At 36.4% G+C, this 23,427-nt stretch overlaps 3 protein-coding genes across 3 annotated transcripts; 1 reads left to right on the top strand and 2 right to left on the bottom strand.

Annotated features, from left to right (window-relative positions):
- Nucleotides 1-1,263: 1,263 nt before the first annotated feature.
- Nucleotides 1,264-6,631, bottom strand: pnhd (pinhead). Its single transcript, XM_059345304.1, has 6 exons — nucleotides 6,547-6,631; nucleotides 6,160-6,308; nucleotides 5,537-5,816; nucleotides 4,375-4,556; nucleotides 3,487-3,545; nucleotides 1,264-1,533 (listed from the first exon to the last, which is right to left on the bottom strand). The coding sequence occupies exons 1-6, from the start codon at nucleotides 6,629-6,631 to the stop codon at nucleotides 1,383-1,385; spliced, it is 906 nt and encodes a 301-aa protein (XP_059201287.1). The 3' UTR covers nucleotides 1,264-1,382.
- A 3,892-nt stretch (nucleotides 6,632-10,523) lies between these two features.
- LOC131980814 (serine/threonine-protein kinase NIM1-like) lies at nucleotides 10,524-14,657 on the top strand. The gene is made up of 4 exons (XM_059345118.1): nucleotides 10,524-10,830; nucleotides 10,969-11,256; nucleotides 12,367-12,635; nucleotides 13,522-14,657. The coding sequence occupies exons 1-4, from the start codon at nucleotides 10,761-10,763 to the stop codon at nucleotides 14,275-14,277; spliced, it is 1,383 nt and encodes a 460-aa protein (XP_059201101.1). The 5' UTR covers nucleotides 10,524-10,760; the 3' UTR covers nucleotides 14,278-14,657.
- Nucleotides 14,658-19,119: 4,462 nt separating this feature from the next.
- On the bottom strand, nucleotides 19,120-19,805 carry ccl25a (chemokine (C-C motif) ligand 25a). Its single transcript, XM_059345303.1, has 3 exons — nucleotides 19,742-19,805; nucleotides 19,351-19,468; nucleotides 19,120-19,234 (listed from the first exon to the last, which is right to left on the bottom strand). The coding sequence occupies exons 1-3, from the start codon at nucleotides 19,803-19,805 to the stop codon at nucleotides 19,120-19,122; spliced, it is 297 nt and encodes a 98-aa protein (XP_059201286.1).
- Nucleotides 19,806-23,427: the final 3,622 nt, after the last annotated feature.

The raw sequence follows: 23,427 nt of genomic DNA, 5'->3' as shown, positions 1-23,427 counted from the left end.
AACAACAAAAAACACAGAAAAACAAACAAAAATCAATTACAAATCAATTGAAGAGTGCAGGTAGACAAGCTATTCCATATTCACCACATATACACTTACTTACTCACACATGTGCACCCACTCCCACAACCACACATGCACACAATTCAACCAAATGCTGTAGAGAAAAGATAGGTTTTTAATCTGTTTTTAAAAATGGCTACTGATGTGGCAAGTTTAACTGTGTCAGGCAGGGTGTTCCACTTTAACGGGGCATAAATACTAAAAGCTGCTTCTCCTTCTTTGGATCTGGTGTGAGGGATGAGTAAGTTGCCATTTAGTTTGAAATGTGCTGATGACATTTCTTCCAGATCAAGTTGTTGTAGGTAAAAACTGCGAGCATTCTTCAATTGTTGTGTAAATACTGCAAGGATTGGTTTTCTTTACTTTGAACAAATGTTGACAATTTTGATTGCTAAATAATTTTGTTCTTCTGTCATACTTAATAACACTTAACAAGAATTTAGACCTTTCTGAAATAACTGACATTGACCAGTGAAAAGTATTTTGCAAATTTACACATGCAATAATCTTTTGTTTACACCATTCATTCTGACTGTATAACAATTTACCACAGAAAACATAAAATATATACATTCATTTCTTTCACAGGAAATCACTTCCATCACTGCCATATATTATAATTTATGGGTGTTCACAAATATATTTCAATGTTACATGTGACTCAGCATTACATGTTCATATCAAAATAAGGAGCTATCAACTACCTGCATGTGTGTGTTTTCAAAGGGGCACTTGCAAAATTGGCTGGCTTTTGATGTGCTCCTTTACACTGATTCTTCTTCAAGGTTTCATTTCAACTCTTTGAAACTTCAGTCTCTGACAATTATTTATGATTATTTCAGATTTCATTGATTCATAGATGCCTTTAAGTCTAAAAGACAATCTGCCAGGCCAATACTTTCTCTTCTTGCTATTAAATTAGCTTGTTTTCTGAACTTAAAAGTTTATGCACTACAAACTAACTACACTTATATAATGCTTTTAAAAAGGGGCTATACTGTTTTTCCTTTACTAGAATGTCTTAAGTGCCATATGAAATTTATATTTTTAGTTATGGGCCTTTCCAACATGTTTTATGTTTATTTGTAGTTTGGTAAAAGTGTGTTGCACAGTGGTTCAATGACAGGTCATCACAGATTTTTTGTATTAAATTTATTTACAAAATTATCATTTTTACATATATTACATATAATACAATAATACTTTAGGCTAGCAAATTCTTAAACACATTTTATTTGGCTGGGGTCATCAGTGGGCTGTGAATGTAAACTTTTAGAGAGTTGGGACTGGAAGTTGTTTCCCAGTAGGGGGCGCAGTGTTCAGTTTTGGCAGAGGCAGGAAGTGATGGAGAGGACAGTGCGTATCTGCCCATGCTGGTTCAGGAAGCTGTGGCTCTCGTAGCCCTGAGAAACACAGGAGCTGGACTGTCTCTCAGCCCATAAGTGGCAGATTGCTGGATCCGATGGACTCCTGCAGAAGAAGAGGAAGAATTACATTATTAATGCATTACTTCACACACAAGCAGGACCCATAAACATGCAGTTGGTAGGGATGTTAGAGCAGTGGCGGTTCTACACAGGGGCCTACAGGAATTAATATTTAAATGATCAATTCATAACAATGAACAACGGAAAATTTCTTACCTATTTTTTGTTCAATAGTATCTCATTGTGCACAAAAGGAACCCAAAATGTGTCCATTGTATAATAGTTTAATTGTGCAATAAAAGCTTGTGTATATAAAAGAAGATAATTCTCACTGGACTGCACTTTCAAAATAAAAATTAAGTAATTGTGCACAAAAATGAGAAATGTCATTGTCGTACAAAAATAATTATTGTTGGTAAGTCTCATTGTTTCAATCAGGGTATTTGTATCTTCCAAATATACTTAAATGAGATTTTTTGAATAAGCTAAAATAAAGGTTTTGAATGCCTAAATATCTTCTCCACCGTTTTTTAATGTGCCCCTCTGATTAAACACTGGCCCCTGCTTGGCCCCCACAGTAAAACTGGTCTAGAACCGCCACTGTGTTAGAGTGGAATATAAAATGGAAAGAACATTAAAATGACTGATGTGCAATACATCTAACAACCATTAAATATACTGCATCTTGCCTACATGTTTTGCAGAAAAAAATAAAATCTCTAATACCTAAATTATCTACATGTAGCCAGTGCTGGAAAGTATTCAAATCCTTCACTTAGGTACTAATTCTACACTGTGAAAATACTCCAATGCAAGTTAAAAGTATTGCATTCAGTAAAAGTATTATCAGCAACAGCAACATGCTTAAAGTATTAAAACTAAAAGTAGTACTTGTGCAGTAACATGTCCCCTGTCAGTGTTTATTATTATATTTGATGTTTGCCGATTAATATGACTGCTGCATTAATGTGTATGTTGCATTTTACTATGGTTGTGCTAATTTTTAACCCCTTAATATAGTGTTGGTATTTATTTCTACATCAATTTATCATATTCTACAACATCATCATATATTGGTAGTGTTGTTGTCCTTTGAGAGCCACATATTTCTAATAGGTCAACTTTTCATGAGAAAACAGTCTTTTTTGAGATTTGTGATGATGCACTTTCCAGCTGATTCAAGAAAGGTTTTAGTTTATTTATTTTAAGAATTTTGTCAGCACAAAAAGAAACTCTCAATCCCTCAGTTTATCACAAATATTCAAAGTCACCACATTTATAGATGGATGATTTTCTTTGGTGAACAGTGACAGTTGACTCTTGTCTGCAAGATCCTTTTAGGCTTCTATCATGTTATACCTGTTTGTCCAGTGACAGTGACAGACATCTGATTCAGAATCTGATGGTATAAATGTATTACAGCTGCAATACACAAAATAAATCCTATCCATTAGCTTCCATAGACCCGCTGTTGGGGCAGTGACAACAATCTTGTGCTGTGCATGAAAGAAATGATACAAAGACGCAAAAGTCTTACAGTTTTATCGAATGGTGCGATCATAAAACATATTGAGTCTTGGTTTCGAGTTTTTCACTCAGTGTAAACACAATATAGCTTTTATAAACTGCTAGAACTTGTTCGTATTTGTTTGTGTACCAGGTTTTCTCCCTCAGCCATTCAATCAAAGTCCATATGACACTATGAAGGAACTACATGATAAATTAGGAATGTGAACCTCTTATTCTTTTTTTATACTTAAGTTGAACTGATATTACACTGTTATAAGCCTGGCACAATCTCAAAGTAGACCATATACCTTCTGCTTTATTCTGAGACTGTGGCAGACTTCTAACAGAGGGACATTTGGTGTAAACGTGAACAACATGCTGAGTGCAGAAAGTGTCAGAGCTCACAGGCAATTGTTATAAGAGGGGCAGAGGAGGTGTGTGTGTGTGTGTGTGTGTGTGTGTGTGTAGCAGCTGTGTTCATGCTTACCTGAGAAGGCATCGGTTTCCTGTAGTGCAGCCTCCCAAACATCTGCCCACATCTATTTCCTGTGGAAAATTAGCAACACAGAGAGAGGGCAATCAGCTCACAGCTGGTCACAAATATTGACCCAGTTGAGTTTGTGGCCCAGCTGCTGTTTATCATGTTAACTGCTTTGGCTCGACACCTGCGGGGGCCATTTGTGTTTGCACTGCGCTCACACCTTTGGAGCTGAGACACAGCCGAGCACCAACTGTGTCCAGGAATTTGAGCTGAAACTTAAATCTAATAAGTTATTAATTGTGTAAAGTCTGGTGTTAAAATTACAAATAGTTATTTGGATGTCTGTGGCGTTGAGAATGGTGTGCACAAAACTTTGTAGTAATTGCTTCAAAGTGTGGCTTTTGTAAATAGTATTGGGAGTTTAATGAGTCTAAATCCTCATTTCCTGCCAACAAAGCAGTTTAAATAAGGTGTTTTTTTGTGAAAGTTGATCTGGGACTCAAATCTGCCAGTCTATCATGTGTATTGTTGCAGCTTGTGCATAAATATGCATGCAACACATCCTGCAGCCCAGCCACCGGCCAGTGGATTAGCTTGATTAAGTGCTGTCTTCCACACGTGTCTGATGAATAAAGATACTTCATTACTGTCTGCCACCCAACCAGACCCCCGTTTCCTCTCAACTTGACTACAAAAGAGAGTGTGAAACTGGCATCACAAATGAGCCTTCTAGTGTTAAGTATGCCATGCTAATCAGGGAAGAGGTAAGCTTATTTTAAAAGGCTGCATTCAGATATAAAGTTACAAAGTTAGGATTTACACACATTTATGTTGTAGATGATTTATGAGAACAAAAAATGAAAAGATTAAGTGATAGTTTAGATTGACACCTACTTTGAGCCTCTCCTCTTTGACTCCATCTTCATGGTGGACTATTTCATAGTAATACTCCACGTATGGGACCCTGTAGCAGCTCTCCTTCAGCTCACAGGTCGCCACTGTCTGGATGAGGTCCACTTTGTTTGGGGTTTCCACCAGAGCTGAGTCAAACTTAGTGGGGAGACAGGAGAAGCCCTCTGTGAAGGATGGAAAAAATTAATAGGAGTTAGAATTATATTGCAGCTTAATTATAGTCTGTGATCCAAATGAAACAGATAGCTCCACCAGCAACATTTAAAACACTGGATTGGCTGACAAATGTCAACTGAGTCCTTTAAAACACTAGAAAACAATGTAATCAGTTGTATTTTTGCTGTTAAAAATTGTGTATACCAGTAATATGTGGAAAAAAGGCATTTTAAAATGTAGATCATCACAAATTATCACAAGTTCTTGTATTATGCCTGTGCATTAAGCTAAAAATCTTGAAATGGGGTACAGCCTTCAGTGAAAATCAATATAACTAAAGTCATGCTGTAATGTTTAACTTAAGCCACACACATAATGATGTGTAGTAATACATTAACAATATGACACTGTACCTATCACCTATCACAACTAGTTTTAATGGTGGATGTGATTAAAATAAAAAGGTTAAATTAATCTTTTTAGGGTAAAGAAATCTTGAGTGACAGCAATGGAGAAAAAAGTTACTTTTCTCCTTTTCTTGGTGGGGCTTCAAATTAAGATCATTTTAATTATCAATGAATTTCTTTCAATCATGTGATCTATAAAATGTAGAATAGAAAAAAATAAATAAATAAAAATAAAGTGTCCATCCCAGTTTGTCAAAGTCCATGATAGAGTAGTTTAATGTCTTGTTTTGTCAGTCCAAACCCTCTAATGCCAGTATATTCAATTTTATATGATAAAAACGGAGAAAAAAGTAATATTTGTTATCTGTAAACAGCTTTTTCTGCCGTTTTTGCATGGAAGCTCATCTAGATGATTAATAAATGACCAATAATCGGTTAGTCACTCACTTTAAAGGCTAATTGACCAATTGAACTACATATTTTGCATTTGCTTTTTGTTCAGTCTTTATATTAGTGGTGGGAAAATTTCCAAAATTTTATTTGGGACACACACACACACACACACACACACACACACACACCTGGGGAACCCTTGGACCTGGAGCATCCTCCCACGTCGATGACCGTCTCATACGGTGTCTCGGAGTAGTAGGTCCTCAGTGCGGGGACTCGGATGCACTGGGTCAGCCTGACCTCACAGTGGCACTCCTCGATGACCTCCACCTCCCGGGGTCCCTCCAACAGCAGCACCCGGTCCACACGCATCCCGGTCGGCTCACACACGTGGTTCATCCCGCAGGAGGGCAGCTGGTTCGGCGGCGGCTCCGGGCGCTCTGCAGCTGCAGCTCCGCGAGGTGTCATCTATAGTAAGAGTGAGAGAAATTCATTGTTTGGCTCAGACATGTCGAAACATGTTGCTGTGTGCTTTAATGCAAGTGGTGCAAATTATTTGCAATTTTTATTTTATTTTTACATGTGTAGTTTAAGAATCACATTTTGCTTTGTTTCAGGGTTAGGCTGGCCACCAAAACTCATCTTACAAAAACATTAAAAAAACAACAACTTTATAATAATTTCTTATACAATAGGCCTACGTGCCTTACTTCAACTTCATAATTAATTTAAGGCTTATATTGAAGTTTTTCTTCTACTTTGACAGACAATAACAAAGTTACAGCGCGCCCTGGTGGCCGTGTGGGGAAACATCACTTACTTTCTTGCTCCTGAGAAATTCCAGCATTGAGGAATGTTGTGAGTATTCCTTCTGTCCTGCTTCATGTGATGGCCTGGATGCTCCCCCACAGTGCGACCTGCACATTCCCACATCCACACTGACAGGACTCCCGGAGATGTCTGTTTAGAAAGGCCAATAGAGACGCACACGTTATCGATTTGATATATTAACAGCAAGGGATTTATTAACACAAAGATTACTGTTTCAAAAAGTTTTTTATTCATTTTGGTTGCTTTTGAATTTCTAAATCTGTTTGACAAGTTGTACTTTGGCATCTCTTAGAGTGTTACATCTATGCATTTAATAGCAAATTAAAAGATGCATTTCCTGATGGAAGAACATGTGGTGGTGCCTTACCCTGTCCGATGTAGACGAAGTGGCTCTGTCTTTTGCAGCAGAGTCTCTGTGTGAACAGGTTTCTGTGATCTCTGTGTTTGCTCATGACTCCGGCCACTAGAACACACAAACATCAGAGAGTTAGCAATGTTGTCATTTTACGTGATGTGGAGAAAGTATAACTTTTCTTAAGGCTGATTTAAAACATTATATTGTTCAAGATGAGGATATGAGGATCCATGGTATCACGGTATTTTCAGCACAAATGTAATGTGTCACACAATAGTAAGTGAATGCATTTTCTTCAAGGTCATTTGTCAATGAACCCATTTAGGCCCAAAGACTGCATTTAGTATGAAAAAGACCAATGCCAGAAAATATCTAAAGTCTTTAAATCTCATATGAACATACATTAGAGAAAATATCTAACAGTACAACAATTTTTCTATCACAATTTAAAATCATACTTTTATAAGTCCAAGTCAAAGAAAAGAAAAAAGAGGAACACAATTAGCATTTCCATATAGATTAGATTAACACTGTATGTGTTTGCATATATTTATATTCAACAACAAGTTCATACCAGATATTTTATTGTTCTCCTTGTAATTTCTGAGATGCAGCCATTTTCTTGTCATACTAAAGTTAGTCTTTGGGTTGACTGCTGTTTTCCTCAAATATAATTACAAAACATTCAACAATCCCATGTACCCACTGACTTAATGTAGTATGATAAGAAAAACTCTCTTCCCACATGTGTGCTGAGGCAAGCCATGAAAACACTTCAGAAATTTAAAAATTCAGTTGCAGACACAAATGGGCTCATTAGCAGTTAATTACTTAGCCCCAGACCGGTATATGGATAATTAGAACAATACAGCTCCAAGATTTTTAAAAATATAATCTGCATGACTATCATGCAGGGAAAAAAGTCAATATGTAGCTAAATAGAAGGTGAACTGACCCCACTTTGCTGTGCAGCATCACAACCTCCTCTACACCCTCATTATCCAGTCATATCTTAAAAGATACGCAAGTATATATGAGCAGAGTGATGTCAGTCCAGTTAATAAATAGCTGCTTCTAAACACATCACTGCAGCAGCAGAGTAGAATAGAGCAAACAGTACTTACAGGTCAGGTGGAGGGCACACAGGAGGAGAAGAAATGGCCGGGGTACATCCATGGCTTTAGTCCAAATCTGCTCCTCAGCTGCCAGATACTGAGTGTCCCTCTGCTCACTGACGCCTCTGATATTTATACGGGATCAAGCTTCAGCCCAAATGTCACCTGAAAACAAGCTCTCAAAGTGGTGTGGGGTCAAAAAAGCGAGAGCTAATCAAATTTCCATGCTGAATGCTTTGTGGGATGGAGTTCTTACAAGCAGGGGCCACTTCAAAGGAAGTCTCTACAGCTTTTCTGTTTCTGCCGCAGAGGGACCCAGTGGCTCGAGTGTGTCGACCGGCCCGAGCTCGGCCTAATGAAGTGCTTAAGTAGCCTTGAGCCATTAAAGCGTCGCTCATTCAAAGGCATTAATCATCTTTTATCTCAGGGGGAAGGTGTTTAGCACCTCTGACTTAAAACAAAACCTGGCCCAAACACATAAACAGGATCAGCGTGGGGGCCTGAGCCTCCCCTTCAGAAAACTCCAGCACCTTTGTGTTTATTCAACATGACGCCAAATGGCCAGACCTCTCAGAGCAGAATCTCAGCTTCTTCTGCTCTTCAGAAGAAAGACACACAAATTAGGATAACATGTTTTCAGACAGTTCTACCTCAGTTTATGTATAATATATATAAACTTTATTACAGGCTCTAGACCCAATAGCAAGACATACAACATAGAAAAAACAACAGATACATAAACACATTCAGACATACTCTTATTCATGAGAGTTTTAAAAGGCACCCATACCAATGTTTCCACAGATATGATTGATATCTGACCGAGCTGCACCTGGGACTTGTGAGCATCATTATAATACAGTTTTAATAATAGTTTTGAGGTTAAATTGAAACTTAACTAAGGACAGAATATACAGGGAAAAATGCTCATAATACACCTAAATAAAAATCTAAAAAGCACCCTTAATACCCTGTTTTGTTTAAAAAAAGGCTCATTTTAATCGCAGGAAAAAAACATTTATCTGTATCATACGTTTGCCATTTTCCTGATTCTCCATTCATATCTTAATTTAGGTGTTACTCTTTCTTTGAAGTGTTGATATGATCCCCTCATTTTCCCCGGATCAACGGATCATCGTTGAGATAGCCATCAGCACTCAGACACCTTGATTAAGGTGTCGCCTTCAGCAGTTTCAATTGCTGATTCCTTTCATTAAGTTACAACAAATCTTTTTGAAATGATTCATAATCCTGATAAAACCCAACTTTTGTGGTAGTAATTACTTGATTTAATTATGTAGATCATATGATATGTTGTGAAAAAAGCATAAAATTCTATTAAGATGACTACAATTGTTATTTCAAACTTAAAGGGAGACTATATATTATCTTTAGTGTCTGTACCATATATAAAATTTATATGTGAGAAGATTTCATTTATATTTTTTTAGATTTTCCTGAAACTTGAAACTGTTAGTGATACATTACTAAGGAATAAAATAAATACATATAGGATAATATGACTTATCCTGCTGTTTATTTGTTTATTTAGAGGATAATGCACTGATAACAGATTATCTTATGTTTTTATAAAATAATTCAGTGGATTCCATTAGGTTTCCTTTTTTCTTTATTAAGTGTTTATTAACAAATCTATACATTAATTAATTGTTGACATAATAATGTGCAATTTCCCCAAAACGTTCTTTAAGATCTTTTAAATAAAAGAGTATGTGGAGTTTAAATGCTTTTCATTTCCATCTGTTCTCATCTTTTCTTCTTCTTTATCAGTAGTAAAATACATTTTACAATCTGTTACTCATTGAGTTTCTTTTCTTGTAAATACAGCTATTTTTTATTTAAGAATTATTCTTTTTCAAATATCAGTAAAAACATTTTGTGGGAAATTACACATACACACATATCATATCAACATAACCAATATATTTTCTTTTAAATAAACAGGTAAGAAAGGAGAGAATATAATATATTATCATAATAAAATAATCTCTTCTCCTGCTGTTTATTTAGAGAGTCTTGTACTAGTAAATAAATCATTTTTTGGGTCCTGGGAGTTCTGACAAAACCCCGTTACAAACACACCTGTCTGAATGCTCTCCTCTCTCCTGTAAGCCTTTCCTCACTGCGGTTCCAAGAATTAATTTCAACATTACACGTGCTGAGATGATCACGAGGTGGTGATTGGATTATACTAAATCGCTCGGGACATAAAGATGCATGTTATACAAGATGGTTTTTAGATGAGCCTGTGTCCAGTCTGGGCAGCAGAGGTTGACGGGGCATCAGTTTGTCTGTGCAGACAGTCTGGTCTGCTCTCTGTCTGGTGTCATGGTCAGTGTCTGGGTCACTGTGTAACTGTGAGGCCACACTCACACACTCTCTGATTTCACTTCCTTTAGCTGTTGGTGGAGGGCTGTGAGGGTAAAGTCCCTTAATTGTTTAAATTAAATTGAAAATGAGCAGAATTTGAAGGATTATCTGTCACCAGGTGAGCCTTTACCATCACAGCACCACAGATGAAGTAGAAGAAATCCTTTGATAATGAAATTTGAATTATAATATTAAAAGTAATTTTCCTTGCAATAAATGTTCTGACCTACAACACTTTATCATGTCGCAGGTATGACCTTCCCTCCCTTCGTCCCTTGACCCCTAACAGCAGTGATGGTCATATGCATAACTATGTGGAGATAATCCCATCACCTCACCGACCTGTTGGAGCACCTGCATCAGGCCTGGGGCTTAAAGAAGCTATTGTCTGTCTGTCTGTGTGGGAGGAGGCCGACACTCTGGGATTACAGAGCATCATGAAGTAGTTCTGGATTTTACAGCACGAGACAATACAGCAGCAGAGAGAGACAGCAGCACCACCTGGACAGGCACTTTGGATATCTAAGACACACCGATCAGGCTTTTTTTCCTGATGCATGTATTCAGTTTTCAATTTATGTCACACTGCTCACTTTTTTCCTTTAGATTTTGTTTTGTGGAATTTTTATTTCTCTGTAATTTACCACTTTTTTTGTTTGCTAAAGTCTTCAGGAAGTCAGATTGCAAAAGAAAACACTTCCGGTGCATTGGATAGAAATCATGTATCTGAAAAGCAGAAATAATGTCATCAATACAGAGAGGAGTAAGAAGAACATAAAAGGGAAAACATGTGAGTACAAACGCACAACTTCATCTTTAATTGCTTAATTATTTAGCTAGATTTTTTTATATATTGAAAGCATATAAGAAGGAGTAAATATAATTTCAGCCATGTTAACAACTGGATTCTTTCCTCCTTTCTCCTCAGGGGCTCACTTGAAGACGACCCCATGTCAGGGGGAGATCTTTACTTCAACGTCCCCAAAGTTGGGGAAAAAGGTGGACACAGGGGTGGACTCAAAGGAGAACACGACACAGGCGAAAGAGGCGATGCAGCTCACTCCGTACGGGAAGGCCTTTTATGACCTGACCCACTCAGAGAAGGTGATGGATGATCTGACGTTTGGACGGCGGGTGGGGCTTTACGAGCTGAGAGGAGAGATCGGCTCCGGAAACTTCTCCCAGGTTAGATTGGGGATACATGACCTGACCAAAGGTGAGAGTGACAGAGTGTTTTTTGTTGTTGTTTGTTACCCCCATTTATCAGATTTAGTGAATATGAAGCTGTAGATTGATTGACAGGATTTAGTCATCTTTTTGGGGTCACAACGACAAAGTTTAACATTGTTGTATTTTCGGTTCATACGTCAGAAGCGAGAAATATGTCATCCTTGTTAAGTAACATGATTTTATGAGTTTCGCTGGCCTCTATTTGCCTCCATAAAAAGTGCATGTGTTCCAGAGTTATTGCAATAAATCTGTCAAATTAATGATAAATTTGTCATAAGAGGCCACGCCTTTTATATCTCTTCCAGTTAAAACATTTAAAGCCTCACAGAACACTGCCAATAAAACTGGGTCATGTTGGCTTGCCTAAACTGAATATAACTGTTTCAGACACACCTGTTATCTATCATTGCCAAGTTTAATACTTTATAATTAAGTGTTTATGTTATATTATAACGGAATGTGCATTTATATTACATCATCTTTCCATTTAACTCTGTGCTATAAAAATTAAATTAATGTGAAACAACCAACAAGTCTTCCGACCAATACGACCACATTGGTCTTCATATCTTTATGTACAGTCTATGTGTGAAATAGTTGCAGTTCAGTTGGGTTTAAGAAAGGGTCATGGGTTGGTTTATGAAGCATATTTATTATATGTTTTATGTATGAATTAGTTTGACCCATTCATCCACTGAAAACTCCTCCCTATGCGGACTTTGTCGCTCTTTATACTACACGGTTGACCATAAGTCGTAATATTTTTGTTTTCTGACACAATCCTCTGCTAATTGTGGTTTCATTTTCATTGTGATGTGTTTGGAAGAGATTGATTAATAAAGTTTTGATAAATGACATTGTCACAATCATTTCATTTTAAGAGGTAAAAAAATGATTTATTCCAACTTTATGGCCGATCATTCATTATCTATATATCATATATCTCTATAATCTATGTAATATGTAATCTATACTGAATTAATATAAAGAAAAACAATAATTCATAACATAAGGAAGATTGAATAGTGGGAAAGGTAAAGTGAAAGTGCATGTATTCCTTAAGGCCTCACCGCTCATGTCTGTCATCGTCTGATAGAAAGAGTTGCAGTAAAAGTCCTGGATAAGGTGCGTCTGGGCAAGCCATCGCAATCGCTTTTCACCTCAGAGATCTCTTGTATGGAGAAGCTGACTCACCCCAACATCGTTCGCCTGTATGAGGTGTTGGAGACGTTCAAGAGGCTCTACCTGGTGATGGAGTATGCCAGCGGAGGGGAGCTGTTCTCCCGGATCAGCACCAGGGGGCGCCTTTCAGACCTGGAGAGCAAGCTGGTGTTCTCTCAGGTCCTTTCTGCAGTCAAACATATGGTAAGTCAACAGTAAACCTGTGTGTTGGGGAGGACCAAAACTGCCAAAATCAGAAATAAATGACTTAATTAATTAAGTAAATTAGTAAATTAGTTAAATAAATTAATATTTATGTTTTAATTTAATGTGTTTATTTACCTTTGTATTAATCAACTTACTTTCACTCCATTTATTTATTTATTTATATTAATAAAACATTTATTTATTGACTTTTTGCTTTTGTTTTTCACCTTTCCATTTATTATTAAATGTATTTTTTATTTTTTTTGCTGTGCGTTTTTCCCTAGATTTATTTTCCTATTTTAACTTATTATTACATTTCTTGATGCATTTCTTTTTCAATATGCAACAAGGTGTCTGTCAATCGAAAGTGGGTCATGGGGTAAACTCTTCAAAACTTTAAATAAAAAAATTAATCAATACATAAGCGCATTAAAAATAAATTAATAATAAATGCAAGAAAAAATAAATACATTGTAAATGAACCAAATAAATAAAAGTAAAATCGGAAATTAGATAACTTAAAATAACGTAAAATTATGAAGAATCCATTTAAAACATAAATTTATGATGTCTTTGACCAAATTATAATTGTCTTTATTTATTATTAATACTATTTTTGAGCATTTAATGGCATTTTAATTTATTTATCAAGTAATTTTTTGATATTGGCAGCAGGTCCTCCATAAGAGAAGAGATTCCCAGTGCAAAATAACAAAACAAAAGAATTATTTTTAAAGGCAAGGACATCATTTTAGATACATTTGTAGAAGATACCTAATAATACCACTAAAACCAAATAGCTGTTGAATAATGAATCCATTCAATGACAACACTCTGAGTAACTTTCTAATATCTCAAACTTTTCTCTCTTCTCTTTTCCCAGCATGACAATAATATCGTCCACAGGGACCTGAAGGCTGAGAACGTCTTCTACACCAACACCTTCTGCATCAAAGTCGGAGACTTTGGCTTCAGCACGTCCTGCTGCCCCAGCGACGTCCTCCACACGTTCTGTGGCTCTCCACCTTATGCAGCCCCCGAGCTGTTCAAAGAGAACGGTTACATCGGTCAGTTTGCAGACATGTGGGCGCTGGGTATCTTACTTTACTTCATGGTGACGGCCACTATGCCTTTCAAAGCTAATAACACAGCCAAGCTGAGGCGCTGTATCCTGCAGGGCTCCTATGTCATTCCTCCCTACGTACCCAGACCATGCCAGGAGATCATTAAGGGCCTCCTGAAGGCGGTTCCTGTAGATCGCCTCACCATGAGACAGGTTATGGCCAGCGACTGGTTGAGAGGTATTGAGTACCCCGAGGCCTACTTTGTTTTTAGCCCCACACCCTACCACCTGGTGGAACCTTCACACATCCTCAGCTCAGATGAACTGAGTGTGAAGGCCGCTCTGGAAGATCTCGGCATCACCAAGGTCCATCTCCTCAACAGCAGCCTCGACCTGAAGAGCCCCATTACTGGAGCTTACCGCATTTTGCTACACCGCATACAAAAGAGGAGGTCTGTGGAGGCGGTGGGCTTCAGCCAGACTTTCACCAAAGAGTCCAAGAACAGACTTACATGGAGAGCGGGCTCAGATAGCCTGCTAAACAAACACCACTCTGTGGTGTGCATCATCATGTAGTTTAGTTTCTTAAAATTACAGTTTAGCATTTTGGGAAATGTGCTTATTTGCCTTATTATCTCTACCAGGCATAAGCACAAAGAGGACCATGTGTGTTGTCGTTTGTGTAAATTTGCATTTGTCTATCTGCAGCTACTACCGGACACATTAGAATTATATTTTTTGTGCACATTTCTGACTGTATACTCAAGGACCTCTTGGTGATTCAGATTTTCTTAAAAGCCTATTTAAAATCAACTAGCAAGAAGCATTCCCAGTAATCAGCTGACAACTAGCCCAGTCTGTTGCAGGCTACATTTTGGGCTTTGTTCTAGCACAAAAACTGAGATCCATTAGAAAAGTTTGGTCTCATTTTTAACCGGAGCATCTGCAGATTAAATATATTCCGATCTATTAAAGTTAAGGTAAGATATGAGATGAATAAATCCCTATTTATGCAGCTATCCTTAATGTACGGGAGCCAGGAAGGGCAATGAAGTGAAACTGATTATTTTTTGTTGAATAGGAGACAGAGACACATCTGTTGGAGATCTGCATTTTACTGATTGCACTTTTCTAGCTGGCCTTTAGTACTGGTAGGTGTGTTTGTGAGGTTTGGAGGGAACCAGGCAAGCTCTTTCCCCCTTCTTCCAGTCTTTATGCTCAGCTAAGCTAACTGCCTTCTAACACACAGACACTGAGTTTGATCTTTTCCTCTGACTCTTGGAAAGATGGCATATAAGCATATATTTCAAAGTGTTGACCTATTCCTTTAATAACTTATCTTTTGTTTTAGAACAGCTAAATGGGCAGACACTGTCTAGCTCTCATGCAATGAAAGTACATAGATGACAAATGAGATCCTTCCACATCACACTCACACAGATCACTGAGAATGAAAGTGTGGACTCTGTGACCACACTTGGCACTCTTTTGCCCACTAAGATAACATCCATAGTTTTTACAGTTTGAGCTGCATTTAAAACAAGCGAGCATGAAGGAAATGTCACACGTGGACTGACAATGAGGGTAAGATTCCTCTTCCAGTAAGGCAACAGGAATGTGAAAACATTGAGACAACATGAAGTTATGTAGTTAAATGTCAGAAAAGATGAGTAATAGCACTGGATAATAGGTATCTGCTCATTTTTAGATACAGTTTAGAGTTGGTTTGCAAAATCTGTACATACTATAGTATATCTGTGATAAATTACATTTTATTACATTTTTTAGTAAAATTTCCATACATTTTGAGCAGCAAACATAAAAAAAAAAAAAAACAAATCACTGTAACAAACAAGTACAATAAAAAAAGTGTGCTTTCAGTGGAGTTTTAATTGTCTTTCTTTCCTTCTTAGCTGTTTATTTAAAAGTAAATATATTAATAGTATATAATAACTTCCCCAAAATATCCTTATGGATCTTCCTTACAAAGAAGAATGTGATTTTTATATCTGAAAACAATTACATTAGCTCCTTTTTGTTGACTTTTCTACTCTTGTATCTCATTATTATTTATTATATGTAAAGTAACAGCTACAATAAGTGTACATATTTATTCTGTATATTTTATCAAGAGATTCCTGAAGCTTTTATATGTAAACTGAATTTAACTCAACCTTTAATGACCTGTAGGAATTACCAACATTGTACTTGGAAATACATTTTGCACAAGGTCTTAATTTGGGAAAATTTAATTTTAACCTAAGGTTTTGAAATGTGCTTAAAGTTTATGATACTCCTTGAAAAATATTGATTTTCAACATAATCAGGTGAATCATCTATACAATCACTCATGCAGACAAAACATCTTGTAACATCTGGAATTTCACAATCCTGCTGCCATACTTGTTTGTTTTTCCCCAACTGCATTTATATTAAATGTTTAGGAGTGATGAAAAAGTGTTGATAGTTTGGATATATTTGGTTTAGGTACCTTGAAAGTGCTTGAAAAAGTTTTTAATCTTTGATTAGCTTAAAGAAATGTCTGTGTCATAATGCAATCATTTCGTTTTTATGATCCTGCACATAAAAATCACACCTCAAGGTTGTTAGAAAGTTGTTGTCATAGCAGTTTTGTGCTTAGATTAAACAATGTAAAATATTAAGGCAATAAATATAATGTAATTTTCAAATAACTTCATGGTGTGGAATGCTTTGCAACTGCTTGCATCTTTCTTTTTCTGTTTCATCTTTCTGCATTCTTGATTTATAATTCAAACATATGCATCAGTCGTTCTCTCCAGACTTGCACAGACCTTTGTTAACATGAAATCCAAAGTTTCTGAAGTCATGAAAGTGGCAGAGATACAACATTTGCAAACAAGTCTGTGCTTTGACTTCATATTTTCTGTTTTTTTCTCTCCCACTCTCTGCTTTCTGTACTCAATCATGCCATTTCCTGTAATTCATCACATTTGTATCACTGTAAAGTGATTTCTCCACATATTATTTCCCCATCTCATATTTTCCTTTCATGGTTTTTCCCCTTGATGAAAAAAAAGGCTAAAATTTCTGCTCACGATGCCAGCCAGCCACTTCTTCTGCCCCAGCATGCAAAAGCAAAGAGTGCAGCACATTTGTCAGTGTTGTGATATAAACAAGAAGAAACGAAACTCTCAGCACCAAAATCCTTTTCATACTGCAGCCCAATTCTTTGACCTCTTCAGGTGGTGTGTTTATTAGTCATAGTGCAATTTGGATGTCCATCAATATTGTATATTCTATTAATGTCTTGGTAATTATTATGTGTGTGTGTCAGGTTATCTATCACCGCTGCCTTTGGGCAACGTTGGCATCCTATTCAAACAAACCTTCACCCGCGTGCAGGGAGGATTTTCTTATTTTAATGTTGATTGACCTACTTAAAAACATTCTAATCACTCTCACCTCTCAGTCACGTACAGATTAGCTGTGTTCGCACCTTTCCTTTAATCAACAAACATCAGAAAATTAATGCAGTGCAGTGCACATGCCTGTACTGTCTGACAATGCTGCACACATAGTTTGCAAGACAAAGCCGCTGTGGAAGAGAAGATGTGTGGAAGTCATAAATCTCTGCAGACAGTGCAGTCAAACACACTGCATTAGTCATAGTGAGATTTTATCAGCTGCATGTCCCAGCACTTCTTGTGAAAGCCCATGGAGATGAGAGAGTAACACACGTAGATCAATGAGTAAATCCAGCACCATGGCAGATCAGATACTGCTGGTTGTAAATCTAAACATCACATTTTACACAAACTCTCATTGAAGCGTTATGTGTGCCTGCTTTCTTCCTGCAGAGATTTTTGCAATCAGAATATTTAAATCTTGTTATTTAAGCAGCTTAGTTTGTTAATTGGTGGATGTGATTAGCTGTGCAAATCAGCTGCAGTCGAAGTCTAATTGGCTGTGAAATGTAAAGTTTCAAGACTAAAAGATAAACAGGAATATGTGGAGAAAAGAATGCAAAATTATATGCATCTTAAAGGCAAACTGGGGTAAATTATTACAGCTTCTAACACATGACATGGGAGCAGCATCTAACATCCACACTAACTGTTTTATGATGCCATTAATATGCAATTTGAATCATTACAGTAAATGATGAATGTCACTTTAACACTTATTTTACCTAAAATATCTGACAGCATATTAGAATGAGTTCAGAACTGTGTTGGTCTCTTTTTCACATGTTTGATTTGAGATAAGTTACATATCTACTTATGTATCTATGACATAGAACTGTGTCATATTTAAATTGTGCTTAAACCTTTTTAAAGTAAAAATACTGCCAGCATAAAGTAATTTTAAGGATGATAACATCAGGTGATGAAGGAGAATTATACTTCATGGCAGCCTCATAAACGAACCTTGAAATGAATCGATGTGCAGTCATTTTATGAAGCTCAGCCTTCAGATAACCATTTAGACTGTTACTGCTGTATTCCTTGTGTTGATATAATATCCTTGAACTTTGCCTACACCATATGATTTTAATATTATTATCCTCATATACTCCTAACTAAACTTAATCCTTATGTGCAAAATGATGTTTAAATGATATAAAAAGCAGTGGGCCAAGATGAAAACACTGTAAATAATTTATGGGAACAAAATCATAAACAGCACTCAGTGGGAAGTGATAGCAAGTTTATTGTTATAATGCATATAATAAAACCTATACACAAAATATACACGAAAAGACAGACTTTTTTAACTATGACGAAGAAATTAAGACAAAAGTTCCTCCTTTTCTATGACGCACACACTCAGAAAAGCATTTACAATTGTGTATATAAACAAGTATTTGCTGCACATTTGGACACATTATGCAAGAAATACACAAAAAAACATTATAATTTACACTCCATCACCATGAATCAAACAGCTTATTGAATGCATCATGTCTTAAAAGGCAAGAAAACGGTCAGACGTGTTCTCATTGAAGCAGCAGTGGAAGGCGTTTATTTATATGTGTGTGGCGGTCAGTCGGCATCAGCAGTCCAACGCTGAACGACAAAGTGTTGCTACCCAAGCTTTGACCTTTATGATAGTGCAAAGTGAAAGCAAAAGTAATGCTATAAAATTGTCTTGGCCAGCATCCTCATCTGCCTTCCAGTCAGATGCCATAAAAACCTCCATAAAACCGTGTGTTGCTTAATGATAAGAGTTGGCAGATGGAGGAGAGACGCCTGGAGGCCGCTGTAGCAGGCGCTCGCCTTCAGCCTTTGTGTTGCCGTCGCTGCTGTGACAAGCAAAGACATCCATCAGTTCACACATATTTTAAAAAGTAGTTACTTTCATGCAATTATATGCCTTTTATTTTTATAACGGGCATGAGGATTTAAATATATGACTTCAAAAGATGGATAGAAACCTTCAGAAACCACCCACCTTCCCCTTCTTTCCCTTTCCGTCAATCTTCTTCATCAGTTCCGCCACCCATTTTTCTCTGGGGTCTGTGCAAAACTCACGCCCCCTCCTCATGGTGAAGCTGGAGGACAATGGATGCAAACGGATGTTTATTTTGAGTAGCAATGACAAAGAAAACTGTCTTTGATATTCTGCTTTTTAAGTGGATGTACTTATTGTCATTACATGTGTACATACATTACAGCAGGGATGTTGCAGCCTCCATCCGGCACCTGCCACCTGTACTCCGCTGCATGTCTCTGAACGTTTCGACCCAGTTTTTTCACATATTTCAAACAGCAGTCGTCATAGCTGGCTGAAGAAAAAATCAAGCACAGTAAAGTCAGATATCCAGCAATGTATGATATGATTTATAAAACATTATTTGTGCAGCACAGCCATATAAAATCAATCAAAAGGTAATTGACACAATGCTAAAGGTCCTGAACAAGGCAATAACAGTGAGGCCACATCTGCCCACGCAGATACCGAGGCAATAAAGCCGCCTCATTGACCCTTGCTTTATCTTTGCTGTGCATTACATGTGACGCAGCTGCCAGATACCAGCTGCTCTTTTACTGTGACTTACTTTGTGCCAGTGCGAGGCAGAAACAGGATAGGATCAGCAGGAAGAACACCGTGTTGAACCGCATGATGCACTCTGTAGTTGCAGCCCTGGAAAAGGAGCCAGATAGATGCAAAGAATTACAATGTTTACCTGCAATCAGCGTTATCACTCCCACACCTTCTCTATACACGTTTGAAACCTTGAACCTTGAACAAATATTTCGTATCGGCTCTCTTTGTGTTCATGTGTACTGCATATGTATCTAACAACTTTCACCTTTTTATTCTAAAACTCTCAGTTGTTTAACACAAATCCTATTCTCTACACATAACAAGACAAGACATTTGAGCAACTTTTCAATACAGCAATCATAGTTTTAAAACAATGTCATTGCTTTTTGATTTGCTGATGAAAAAACTAAATCACATCTGTCACTGAATCTGTGCTCAGTGTGAGTTAAGGCATATTATTTAAGTTCCTAACATGAAACATGCTAAAAGATTGCAAATAAAAAAGTTGCCCTTTGGCTAAATCTGACACGTTTAAGTTAATTTTCATTTGATTTGAATGGATGCTTTTACTTTTAAAGTGACGTAAATAAACAAAAACTGCTACAAATGATATAAATCTCATTAAATCTTATCAATGACCGCAATAATGAGCAAACACCAACTTAAAACAGTACAGTGTCTCTTTTTACAGTAGGATTACAGTTCACTCACCTGTTAAGCTCCAGATGTATCTCGTTGTTCTCTTCTTGTGTCTGTTCAGGCGAGGTGAGGCAGTCTTTATAAAGGGCTCAGGGGCACTCTGCCAGGATCGTATTTCCATAAACGCCTAACCTTTGCTCTCGACTCATCTTTCTTCTTTTTTTTCTTTTTGAACTAACATTGATGTGTTTTTTGTTTTTTTAAAAGCTTCCCCGTCCCAAAGAGTTCATGATAGAAACATGAAGAATTATATGTGAATCCAAATATTTGTCCTACCACGGGCCCCCAACCTTATATACTGGTTGTATAGAGAGAGAAAAAGATACTTTATTTATTTATTATTACTTATTTATTTAATTAATTAAAAAGGCACAGTTACACTTGGAAATTTGAGATTTCACAATTTTGTGCAATGACATCTCTTAAATTCTCAAGAAATTAGATATGATCAGCATGCGTCAAGTGGGGTTGAAATGTCACTGTTTCTAACTAATTAAATAAATAAAATATTTCTTTCTTAGTCTACCTTTATATTTAGAAATATGAAACAGGTCAAGTCCCTTGTTGCCTGGGGTTGTTGTAATTGGAGTGTGGCCTGTTAAACACGTAAAGGTTTAATCACCCCCCTCAAACTGACAGTAACTTATTGAGAAATACTCAGCCTTCCACAATGGCTGATGAATGAAGGTATTTATTACCAGTGATCTTACATAAGGTGTTCCCAAATCTTTTCCAAAAAGTTCCTCAGAATAAATCCTTGCACTTAAGAGTGCCACTTAACACAAATGATGGGGGAACAGACTTAGACAATTGCATTTTTGTACAAAGAGGCAATTGTTGAAGCTTGTCCAGTGCAAATCCTTGGTCTTATATCGCTTTTAGTGTGTTAAATAAACAGCAGGTCAAATAGTTGCATCTTCTTTCTCATATTGTAAGTTTCTAGGGGCACCAAATATATCCATCAGTGTAACAATAATTACAATACAGAGTATACATTACATGGTAACATGCATTTTTGCCATACCAAAGTTTGCACATGTATTTCAATTCATACTTACACTGAAATGCACAACAATACAGTACAAACATCACCTAAATGTGTAACACATTATAACATATACAGTACCAGTCAAGGTTTGGACACACCTTTTCAATCAATGGGTTTTCTTTATTTCTATTATATTTTCTAAGTCATTAAGAAGGCAAGAAATTCCACAAATTTACTTCTGCACCTGTTAACTGAAAAACATCCAGGTGAGCAGCTCATGAATCTGACTGAGAAATACCAGAAGTGGTCAAAGCTGTCATCAAAACAAGAGGTGGCTATACACAAAATATAAAACATATTCTGGTTTGTTTACCACTCTTTTGTTAGCTACATTATTCCATATGTGTTCTTTCATACTTTTAATTCCTCCAGTATTAATCTACAATGTTGAAAATAATAAAACTAAAGAAAAAACATTTCATGAGAAAGTGTGTCCAACTGGTACTGTAGGTGCAACTTATTTGTTTACTATATAAAAACTGGGAAAATAGCATAATTTATATCTGCCAGTTAAAAAAGTTCAGAGAGAGAAACTGGTCTACAAAATAACACAACAGGAATCAACCCAGGCCAAGAAGCAAAACATCTAGGAGTGATTTTTTATTTTGATATATTATCATTTTTATAATTTATTTGACTCTTTTTTTTTAATCAACAGCTTACTATCAACCATTAAAATGTACTTAATTTTATTTTATTATCCTAACTTTTGTCAGTCAGTTGTGAAGCACTGAAGTTCATTTTATTTGTTGTAAAGGTGCTTTATAAATTAGTGTGTAATTGTGGCTGATAATATTAAATATTATAACATTATTTCCTTAGTGGCTGTTTAAATACAAAACGAAATCTGATGTTAAAACATAAAACATTTAAATTGCAGATAAAAAACAAGCATTTTATTCAAGGCTTATTGAGGGCCCTCCTTATGTTGAGTCCTTTGGTAAATAGTTCCACTAGTCCCTCCAAAATCATGCCCTCTGCACTGAATTAACTCTCATTTAATTTTGGAGACATCTTCAATTATTTTCATATAGAAAACTATAGTTTTTAAATCCTTTTTATACATATATAATAAGGTTTACCACATAAATAATCATAATTTGCACTCTGCACATTCCTCACTTAATTTGCACTAAGTTGTATATAGTATATTGTATATTGTATATTGTTAAATGTCTTTTTCTTGGTATTTTTTATCCCTATCTTAAAATTTGTGTGAAATTTGTGTGGTCGGCTGTAACAAAGAAATTTCCCCGCTGTGGGATTAATAAAGTCAATCTAATCTAATTTTGAAATCTAATTTAATATTGCATGACCGCTATGCGACATCCCACAGTAATTCTCTTTAACTGTTTTTATTTGTTTTTTTCATATAGTTATTTTCTTCTCAGACACAAATCAACAATATTACATTGTATATGTAATATGTATATACTGTATATTGTTTTTATGTTGAGATAAATTATGTTCACTGTCTCTTGTCAACTTTTTAAGAGTGAAACATAAAAACTGCATATTATTTAGAGATGTACGGTACGGTACTGGCTGTAGGGTATAAAGTGTGAGAATGTTGCTGTTGCTCATTTACCTTTAATTGTGTATGGAAGTCCCCGGCAGATGGAACATGGTAAGTTTTATCAGGCTGTAAAAGTTTTTATCTCAGGATCAATAAAGCTCTACTGAACTGACGACTGAATACCTGAAAGATTATTTGACCCTTGAAGCTGACGGGAAAACGGAAGTATCGAGTCATGAGTCACTGGAATTTAAAGTCATTAATGCATGTATCCTGGAAAATTAAAGACTATATGTGTCAATGTTATTAGCCTGACTCCATTATTTCCTGACAATGGATTATTGCCTAGAGTAAAGTGTGAAAAACAAAGCTTTTAGAAACTTTAGGTTGCTGCATACCTAAAATAATTGTGTTGTTGCAGAAATAAACCGTC

Source organism: Centropristis striata, chromosome 11, assembly GCF_030273125.1.
Source record: "Centropristis striata isolate RG_2023a ecotype Rhode Island chromosome 11, C.striata_1.0, whole genome shotgun sequence".
NCBI classification, from domain to species: Eukaryota; Metazoa; Chordata; class Actinopteri; order Perciformes; family Serranidae; genus Centropristis; species Centropristis striata.
Note: the sequence above shows the minus strand (reverse complement) of the source record. Positions and strands in the feature narration are given on the sequence as shown.